General features: G+C 41.7%; 1 protein-coding gene across 2 annotated transcripts in view; it reads right to left on the bottom strand.

The window, feature by feature from the left end:
- Positions 1–833: 833 nt before the first annotated feature.
- The window catches only part of SPTBN1 (spectrin beta, non-erythrocytic 1), a 187,540-nt gene continuing 177,289 nt past the window's right edge, over positions 834–11,084 (bottom strand). For both annotated transcript variants that reach the window (XM_088478000.1, XM_088478001.1), the window contains 4 exons: positions 5,350–5,588; positions 4,226–4,399; positions 3,630–3,672; positions 834–2,481 (listed from right to left, as the gene is read on the bottom strand). In XM_088478000.1, coding sequence (XP_088334126.1) covers positions 2,266–2,481; positions 3,630–3,672; positions 4,226–4,399; positions 5,350–5,588 — 672 coding nt within the window. In that variant the 3' untranslated portion in view covers positions 834–2,265. The remainder of the gene's footprint in view (positions 2,482–3,629; positions 3,673–4,225; positions 4,400–5,349; positions 5,589–11,084) is intronic.

Below are 11,084 nucleotides of genomic sequence, written 5' to 3'. Positions count from 1 at the left end.
ACAGATTCGGTAAATGTTCCATTCTACAGATAGGCACCTCCCCAGTCTACTTCTACATTTGTACACTTTTAAGCTTTTCAAATGAAACATAACCCTGCATTACTGTGCATTAGATTATGGCCATTATAATTGCCAGGACACTGTTCCGGTTTGGATGCAACTTGTCACCACCCTGCTCCTGCTGTGCCATGATAATCCAATCACTGAGTTTGCATTGCTTTAGAAAGCGGTGGCCAATGCTGCTCGTCTCATCAGCTGTGCCAATCCCCCCCTCCTACTCTACACCTTCAAATGCCAGGCTATTCGTTCTGGGACATCAAAAACCGCAGGAACTGGTGTGGGTGAACACTGGGCTGCAGATTGGACAGGCACAGACCTGCTAGTTGAATGTGTTAATACAAAACAGCTCCCGAATCTTCTTAAAAGGAGTTGAACCACCTCTGTACTAAACATCTGACTGCTGCCTCTAAACCAATCCAATCTGGAGCACTGGTGGTCCAAGCCAAGGAGGGCGTAACACGATTGGATGGGAGCTGATAACAAGACTCCATCATTGGCTCCAATCTAATCACATGCCACCCCCTCTTCAGCCTGGAATGCTCGGCTGTTCCCAGTCTTTGCAGTGTGCCACAACCAGCCACACTGAATGCAGCGGTCAGCTAGACATGTGATACACAAGCTCCCGGGGAGTACAAGACCATTATTTTCACACATATGTAGAGTATATACTTCCTTATATATTATACATCCACACACACATACATACATACATACATACATACATACACATGCACCCCTGTTTTTTTTTCAGTGCCACTGGATTACACAAAGTATCAGAGAAAAAATGTGAACGATTTATTAGTTTTTCTTGTGCTAAAAATAACAGCTGACACTGCACCGGAGCCTAAAGCTGCAAGCAATGCAAGAAACTGACGTCTTCCAGTAACTGTCATTTTTAAAAGCATTTAATGACATAGCATATATTTAACAGATAGGGTAAAATTCTAGAGCACAGGTCAGCGACCTTCAGCATCCAGGCTGTGACTAAACAACGCCTCCAATCACCGCAGAAAGGCAATAAGGATGACGGACGCTGCAGCTCAGCAACGACCAAGAGTGCACAGGACCTTCCCCCTCCCGACTCTAGAGGTACAGTTCATTCAACTGATAGCCAGTTGCAGGACTAAAGAGGCCCAGTTATTGAGAGGATATCGAGGATATCATTCCTAATAAATGTCATTCTGATTGTGCAGTAAAATGTCAATTTTCATTACAATAGTTACAGTGACAGAGAAATGCACACTATGTATCAAATAGCAAAATAAGGTAGCAAAAAGTATAACACACAGTGCTGCAGCGGACAAGCAAGTCATCAATTGAGTAACATTACTTTTTTGTTCCAGTAAATGCTTAATTTCACTTGTACATTTAACATCAATGATTCCTTTAAAGGGTTTATTATACATCTAGCCTCATTATAGTCTGTACTAGAATTAAACCAGAAACGTACAATATAGTGTATTTCAGCAAAACAAAAAAGAAAAAAATATATATAAACAAACAAAAAAAAAAAAGAAAGAAAAGTTTTACAGGAGTATTTAAAACCTCTAATCCTTTCCTTAAACACCAACGTTGGTAAATAACACACTTGACGCTGGAAAGCTGTGCTGTGTTAATAAGTGGTTGCCAAAATCTATCTACTGGCACTTGTTACGTGTCTGCACTCCTTTGCCGAGTAGAGTATATACGCCATCATGGCAAAGGACCTCAGTGCTAGCTCGCTCGCTCATGGGAATAATCATGAAATATGGGTCTGAATTTTTTTTTTTACATCTGTCTTTGATGTGAACAATCACAATCATTATTTTAAATTATTTAAAGCACCGCTGCCTTGCATACTGTATCAATACTAAATGTGGGTTGTTTTCCAAGACAGCCTCACAAAATTGAGGAAATGATTAAATATTCAGGTTTTTAATCTACAATGACTGAAGCAAAAAAAAAAAAATGGTCCTCTCTCATTCGGAATTGCCCAATGTCCCTCAAACCTCCTGTGTCACAGATTCGCTTTAGTATTCTATAAATAAGTTTTTTAAATTTTTTTTTTGTTTATTTTTTTTTTTTAAACTTTATCGTCATGTTGGGGGAACATTAGGCACAGAGTAATGTATTGGTTCTGAGCTCGCATGCTGACATTTCAATGAAAAAAATGTAAGAAGTGCAGTGTGTTTTTTTGTTTTTTTAATGATTGGTTCAGGCTGTAGTTCACTTCTTTTTTCCAAAGAGACTGAACCTCTTCTCTTTGTCCTTCTCTTTGTCTTTCTCCCGCTTCCCAGGGCTGGACTCGGTGGTGACGGTGACGCTGGCCGGCAGGGTTTGGGCGCGACTGGACGCTGGTGTACTCTGCGTGCTCAGAGACACCTCTGTTTTGTCTGATGAGATTGCGTTTGCGATAGCCTGGATCCAAGTGTTCATTTCCTCCTGTGGAAGAAACCGCAAGTCACACATTGCCTCCAAGATGTTCCCAGCGCGACTTTAAGAACAATCTACCGAGACGAGCCCCAATTATATATCCGTATAGGCCACAAAAGGCGTTCTGATGAATGCTTTATTTATGTACATTACAGGCTTTGCCATCTCAACTGCAGGTAGGTGAGGGCTTCGCAGATATAAGTTAAACTCACCACAAGTAATTGTATTGCACTGAACTTAAAGGGAGCATTTGAAAAGCTGCAACTTTTCATTTATAATTTAGGTACAGGTTGAGTCTCCCATATCCAAATATTCCAAAATACAGAATAATTTTGGCATGACTGAGATAATGAAACCTTTGATTTTTGATGGTTCAATGTACACAAACTTTGTCTAAGGCACAAATTATTAAAAATATTGTATAAAATTACCTTCAGGCTGTGTGCATATGAAACATAAATGAATTTAATTTTTTTACACAAACTTTGCTTGAGCCACAAAATTATTGAAAATATTCTATAAAATGACCTGCAGGCTGTGTGTATAAGGTGTATATAATACATAAATGCATTCTGTGTGTATATTTGGGTCCCATTCCCAAGATAATTCATTATGATATGCAAATAATCCAAAATACGGAATATTCCGTTATACAAAATACCCCTGGTCCAAAGCATTTTGGGTATGGGAGACTCAGGGAAAGGAAGCAGCTCACAGCCAATCATATTATTTCCCTGCACGAAAGTCCCCTCCCTCAAGTCAAACTACTGCCAATCGCCGTCAAGTGTAGCAAGTTGCATTTAACCTCTCTAAAATGTTTAAATGGCTAATTAAGCTTTCTAGACTTAACAGGACAAGCAGTAATCTAGCATGATATGGGTTCTAAAGCAGGAGAGACAGAGGCACTAACGGGGCAGTGTCATTCCCACATGACAGATAAAACAGTTAAAACAGATGAGCTTGGCCATTCTAGTGATTATTCAACTGGTATATGAGCTCAACATTAAAGAAAAAAGGCAAAACACCCTCCCGCAAAAAAACAAAAAACAAACGTGTGATGGATGTGAATATTCTGTATATTAAATTATATATAATGGCACTTTATTCCTACTGTGAACTGAAACAACAAAAAAACTAGCCATAGTCTCAGAACTTACGTCATCTTTGGCTTGGAAGAGGTACTCATTACCGTCATTCAGCCTGGAATGATGAAAGCAGAATCAATTATAGGCCTATTACACTACATGCACACCTATACAATGTTCTCAGTAATCAGTTACATGTTAGACAGAAATCACCCTATAAATGCAGTATCAGATACGTGCAGACGTGGGGCAAATGGCAAACGTGTTATAATTATGTTCCGCCTGAATGTGAGGACTGCTGTACAGCAACGTGACAGCTGAAATTATGGCGTACCACTATTCTTGCTACAGAAAGTGAAAATAATGTTTAATAACATGAAGTCACCTAGTCGTAATCCATCTCTGCATTTTAGTAGCAATGCAGAATGAGTTTGAATCTAGATATGGGAGCAGAGACATCAGCCATTTGAATGCAGGGGGTACTAGCAACTGAGACCTAAATATCCTTCATTACAGTGCAAGACATTCAACCTAATAGCGTGTGTGTTTCTGCCAGTCACAATTCAAATGTGCATGTAATAATTTACTGAACGTAGATAATGAAGACTCAAGGGGAGGTGCAGTAATGAGAATGGACACTAGAGGGAGGTAAAACACAATCGACTCACTTCAGTTTGAATACATGTTTTTTCTTCTTGTAGTCGGTGGCTACTTCACAGACCGCTTCCTTCAGATTCACCGGGATCTCGTTGTGATAGGTGATACCAGACCCAGCCGTCTTGGCGTCTTTGTAAAATCCTATTTCTTGGTTGTTTATCACGCAATATACATTATGCCAAGATCTGAGAGAAAGAAGCCGCACGTTAACCGTAATCACATTAACTTAAACCAGTGCTTCCAAACATTGTATGACACAGGATACAGAGCACATGTTAGAGATGATTTACAAACATTTCCATTATTTCTTCTGCTGGCTTTTGGTAAAAAAAAACTGTTAACCTTAGCAGATTATATACAGCATGCTAAGGATTTACTGTTCTGCAGAAACTGTCATCTGAAGTCTCCAGCTCACAATTAGATAGGTTAGAAATATAATTTTTTTTTTTTTTTTTTACATCAAGACAGCATGAAGGTTAATAACAATCATTTGCAAACAATTATCTATTTAGGGATATGGATTAAAAACAATTAAAGATCTGGTGATCACTTGTGAAGCATTGGAGGGGTACCAGTGGATCTGCACACAATATAATAACTTTGTACTATTATTAAAACTACTGCCTGATCATATTCTGTATTAGGGACTGTGATAATGGTCATAGTTTATGGATGATATTAATACAGGTCACCTGTAAGGACTTCCTATGTATTATATTTCAAGTACAGTGCAGCGATTGTGCATTAGGGACTGGATGGCAATTTAACAAAAACGTATTTGTGAGCTAACCCACATTCGTGAGTGTGGATATAAAAAATATTTACAATTTCCCTAAAATACTTAACATGTGTATTTGTAGCTGTCATGTTTTGTTCCCCCAGGTTTGCAGACATACTGCTTAGAGGGGGTTGGATGAAACCCGGCCAATTACATGGGCCGGGAAAGACAACAGTTCCTGGCTGAAAAGGAATAAATGTTATTGGATGCGTTTTGATCATGTGACACGTCCAATCTTGTGCTGCCCCTCCCTTCAGCCAGGTACGCCTGCTGCCTCATTCTCTCCCGGATGATGAGGTTAAATGACTGTCAGGTAAAGGAGAGGCCATAAACAAAACAATGGGGCTAATCGTGTACCTGCTTGAGGCTTTTTTGTTGTGTGCCTCCCATTCATGTTTGCGATGCAAGAAACCTTCAAACTGAGCGGAAGAAATGTCCTGCGGCTTGGCGGGTAGAGTGGCGGCGGACTGCGACTGTATGCCCGATTTCGATTTACGGTCAGCAGTCGGTGAGGGGATCGGGCTGGATTCTTTCGAGCTTGACCTCTGCTCTGTGGAACCATTGACCATTTCATTGGTTTCAGCGTTTTCTGCCATCTGGAAACACCAGAAAAAAAAAAAAAGACGTTTACATGTACAGCACTAAAACAACCGAACGATCAGCAAGAAGATGGCTGCCTAAGGCCTACTTAAGATGGCTGCACACAAACCACTTAAAATGGCTGCCTGCAGCTCACCTAAAAAAAAAAAAGAATGAAAATAAAAAAGGACTGAAGTACAGCAAGTCTGGTTTTCCATCAGACACTGGTATACATGAAAGGAAAACATATTAGCTGTATCAATGTGATTAGTAATCATTTTGTAACTGGAATAAACAGGGTGTGAGGATTGGGCATAACTGTACCTCAGTCCTTTTTTATGGAGCACACGGTAAGCCATCTGGGGGCATTTAGAGAACACAGAGCGCTATAAACCGGCCACTCTGCTTGCCAGTCTCTTATTATCTGCCGGATGCCAGAACATGATAGATGGGGACTGGTAACAGGTCATCACATATGTTCTCACAGCATTGTCAGAAACGGAAATGGAAAATTGCCTTTGTTTCTGAAAATGCTCATTTTTTACATTTTTTTTTTAACCAGAGGTAAAACAATCAAAGACATGCAAAGATTAAAAGGTAATTACACCATGCATTTCAACTTCCATCATTCCGGTTAGGTCGGACTCTTAGGAGTAGACAGGAAATTAGGAACAGTGAGGTACGATATTTTTTTTTTTGTACCAAGGTTATGATTACTTTTTTTTTTTTTAACCGATTATTAAGTGAATTGGATTGATGTTAAGAGGAGACCAGAGAAATCACCACAGTCACTCAACACCACACAACTATTTACCCCCAGAACAAAGACAGAACCAAGGCCTTGCCCATCGCGTGCTCTGCTGCTCAGGTCGCTTGCTGCCCGCTGTGACCGATGACGGTCTAGAGAACCAAGTTATCCAGCGGCTGACTGGTCAAGCTGGAGACGTCTTCGGGAGCCATTCAATTTATTTTTGGATTCCTAGTGGTTTTATAATCTAAGAATACGACTCATACCCTGATGCATGTCTTTGCATTGTTACGTTGCCTTTTAGTATCACCGGAGCAGCCTGGAGAGTGGTATTAGCAAGTTATGGGGAGCTCTGTGCTACTTACTACATGACACACATTGCCAGTCCTGATTTATGCCAACAAATAAGCAAGGAGCCACCACTGCACCGTAGCGCTGTATATAAGTGATTAATTGCAGGCAGCAATTTAAAAAAAAAAAAAAAAAAAGAAGCTCTCTGCAGAAATCTACCTGTGGTAAATCTTCCTCATATGTCAGAAATTGCTGCGGAATTAGCATGTTGTTTTTTCCTTGATATTTGGGAGTATAAGGAAATGCATGGGAAGGGGTGGTTGACTGTCTTTATATATTGATCCACTAACATGGAGCATCACAAAAGAGGTAAAAGGTAAGAAAGCACTTTCCTGAGGCTCTCAGCTCTTTCTACACTCTCATTTACGATTTAGAGGCATTTACTCAGTAAGGAAATCGCTACCTTTGGGATTTACTTACCAATACCCCTTTCAGACATAAGGAAAAACCCAGGACTTTGCCGGGGCACGGCGAGTCGACCTGGGTACTGCTTACATCTGAAAGGGTCTGACCTGGGTTGACAGTCCTGGGTCCGTGACCCTGCAATCGACCAGGGTTATTACCGTGACTTGCAACCCATGTCATTGCCCCGCTTATGTCTGAAAGGCATAACTCGGGTCTTGATGATCCAGGTTATGCCTAAAAGGACTTGACTGGCGGGCACAGTAGCACTTGGAGATGACATCATCTCTAAGCGTCCACTGTTAGATGGAAGACCCGGGTCCGGTGTGAAGGGCAACGACTCGGGAATAACCCGAGTCCATCACCCAGGTGTGAAAGAGGGGGTGGGGGGTAAGTACTGAAATCCCGGCTTCAATGTCCAGGGTCCGAGCCGGGTTAAAGTCGGGTTTGAGTCTGAAAGGGGTATACCAAGTCACAAATGTGTAGCAATTTCTAGCAACCAATAAGTGAATAGCTTAAATTGTACGAGGCCACCTTGCAGCCTTGCACGTCACCTAGGTCACCTCGCGGCCTGGCGCGTCACCGAGGCCACCTCGCGGCCTGGAACGGTTTGTACTTCCTTTCAGAGTTGTACGCTATATGCAGATGCAAAATTATGCTAATGGTGTAGAAGGTGTCTTGTGTATATAGACTGCTTCTGTGGCGGAAGATCCTGTATAAAGAAACCATGGTGACCCTCATTTAAAAAAATAAAAATATAGTGAGTATAAATGCACAGCGCTAACTGGAGACGCCATAAACTGAACATGTTAAGACCTTTATCAGCTATGCTCTAGTGACTTCTGCATTGCAAGGTATTGAGAAGCTTTTTCTATTCACTGGAGAGGTGAAACACAAAGATTCTCACACAGTGGAAGCAGCCATTTGTTGGGCCTAACAATGTGAAGTACTAATGCCAGAGGTATTTAGGAGAAGTGTACTTTCTTATAGTAAAAATATGAAGTATGATGAAATACACAGTCTTCATACATAACAATATTTAACAATCATTCACTACATTATAAACACCCATGTCCAGAATGTGCCATAAGGGATTTCACTATCAGCTCGCCACTGGAAGTACTAGCATAAATCCAACGCCAGCGTGGGTGGTGACATCGCGGTTTGGAAGGGGGCTGGGTGCCTATACTTCTATATATTCGGATAGTAACAGCACAGACTTCTATATTTTATAAGTATGAAAAAGTGATGTACAAATTTACGGTGCAATCTATAGAGCTTCAAAGTGAAACAAGCCATCAGAAAGTCGGCGGAATAGTACATGTTGGACAGTGTGATGATCACGTACAAAAATAGTTGCAGACAACGTAATTTTTGAGGGGACAACATTCAAAGGAATGACTGAAAATACTTAAGGGGAGATGTATCAAACTTTGGAGCGGTAAACTGGAGAAGTTGCCCATAACAGCCAATCCGCTTATATATAGCAGAGTCAATAAAATAAGCTAGAAGCTGATTGGCTGGTTTAGGGTAATTTTCCCACTTTATCTGTCTTGAAGATTTGATACATCTCCTCCCTTAGTATTATATTGGAATATGGTATATGGCAAACTTGTTCCAGTATGGTCGCCATTTTAGCTATATTTGGCACGTATAAATCTATGTAATGCTACGAGCAGCACAGGAAATGATTTCCCAGACCCTCTAAGAAGAATACTGTAACCCATAGCAACCACCCAGCTATAAGGTTTTTTTTTTTTTACCTAATTCTGCTAGCAATAGCAGACCGGTAGCCTCATAATGCAGCGTGTGCACCCAGAAATGTTCATCAATCTGATAAAAATCATTGATTAATGGGTATGAGGAGCGCTACTGGCCTTTGTGGCGTTTTCCAACTAATAGGCCCGAAGTGATCAGGCTGCTCGGACGGTATCAAACATTCACATCTCGCCCAGTCTGCGCAGTGATCCAAATCACTCAGGCCGGGCAGCCCGCGTGCGCCAATATCTGAATGGTTGCTAAACGTTAGCTTTTTGCATTGGGGTATTAAACATGCCCACGAGTCCTTATTGTAGAGCTCATCACACCCACTTGATAAAGTTTTTGTGGGGTTTACTCCAGCAGCTGCAGAGCGGACATTCTAGAACAGGCCTGGCCAACCTGTGGCTCCCCAGCCGTTGACAAAATAAAGTCCCAACATGTTTTACCAGCTCTTGGGGTATTCAACCAGTGCGGTCGAACAGGGGCGCCATCCCATAGAGGACACACCCCCTCCCGACAGTGCTGTCCCGCTGTTCCAGCCATGGGTAGGAGCGTCCCGCAGGTGGTCAAATTGGGAGGTTGGGCACTCCCACCGCCGCAGCTGTGCGGTGGTGCCGGACCGTGGAGTAGCTGAATGGATGCTGTGCGCGGCATTTAATCAGTGCCGGGAGAGGTCTGGGGGAAGCCCTGCTAGTAACGGGGTGCTGGGCTCTCCCCCAGCCTGACGTTACACGGGAGGTGTGCCATGCAGGCACGCCCCCCAAATAACATCACTTAGGGGGCGTGGCCTATGGTAATTAGGCCACACCCCCATTTTCGCGCAAGTGAGGGGCGGTGGGGACTGGACTGGCACAGGGCGCCCAGCTATCGGTTGGACTTGTAGTTTTACTAACAGCTGGAGAGCCACAGGTTGACCAGGCCTGTTCTAGAAGATACATAAAACATGCTAACTGTAGGCACACACAATAAAATTAGACATGGGAATATGGATGGTCCCAGAGAGGTAGAACTGCTACTTGCTCTGCATAAATATAGAATGGCAATATTGCCCACCTGTCAGCAACATACAATGTAGGGGCAAACAAAATGGCTGCCTAACCTGTGTGTGCACGCGCAACTGGTGCCCTTTACATCACAGAATGCAAGGTACAGACACGCTATGACTGGCAGAGCACAGTGTGTATAATTACATTTCTGGCTGGTGAGGGCAATGGCACTGAACTCGAACCCTTTGCAAACTTTCTAGGAAGCCAAATCAAACACCACAGCTATATACCCTCATAAGCTAAGCACTTATAACGCCTCTCTCTCTTCCCTAGGAAGATGAACTACATAACAGCAGCATGACTGAAAATGAAAGCAGACACAACAAAATTAATACACAAATGTGCTAAACATTTAGAAATTAAGCAAATGAAGTTTAATGGTAACATGCGTTTAGCATGCAAACAAAAAAGTAGAGCAAAAAACAATAAAACGTTGATGGCTGCATAACACACAACAATTAAGAGCTCATTAATGTCATATTTATGTTAGTTGCATATGATCTAGTCGGTGACTCACTCATGACGGCGTTTAAAAATCAATAGTGACATGCAGGGTCCCAGCTGGTGGCAGGATCAAACATATTACCCGATGCACAAAGCTAGGCTACAAATGATTGACAGATTGGGAGTCTCTGTACCATTTATTGAATGCATTTTTTTTTTTCTGGCAACATGTACCTTAAATGTTTTAAGACAAACACGTTAATGTCAAATATAATGCTTCCACGTAACAGCCATGTGTTTCACAAAATAAAAATCTTTCTGTATTAGTAACAATAAAAACACAACTACTGCATTCAACACAACGGTAGCAGCCATTTTGTAAGCGGAACCATTTTGTTTTGTGTGAGAATGGAGCCTGTGTATTCGCTATGAACCAGTGACATGCCTGAGAGACGGAGTTGATGAGTAGGTCATGTTATATCTCCGTCGCCAGTCCTTTGTGACTTACAAAATGGCTGCCTCCGCAATGTGCAGGCAACAGGTGCATTTGTACATTCTTCTAGTCGCTTATATGTAAAAGCCAATCTATTTTTTTTTTTTTTTTTTAAATAACTTAACAAAAGGCAGAGACACCCAATGTGCGTGCTGGAAGAATGATGTCAAGAAAAGTGGAAGAGGCGGGAATCATGAACAGATTTGAGCTAAACGTTTTCCTGACTAAAAGGAGAAATAAAACATGCACTGTGAAAAAAAAAGAAATG

This window comes from Taudactylus pleione, unplaced genomic scaffold, assembly GCF_031769625.1.
Source record: "Taudactylus pleione unplaced genomic scaffold, aTauple2 ptg000206l, whole genome shotgun sequence".
In the NCBI taxonomy this organism is placed as follows: Eukaryota; Metazoa; Chordata; class Amphibia; order Anura; family Myobatrachidae; genus Taudactylus; species Taudactylus pleione.
The sequence above is the reverse complement of the archived record's forward strand: the minus strand, read 5'-3'. Positions and strand labels throughout refer to the sequence as shown.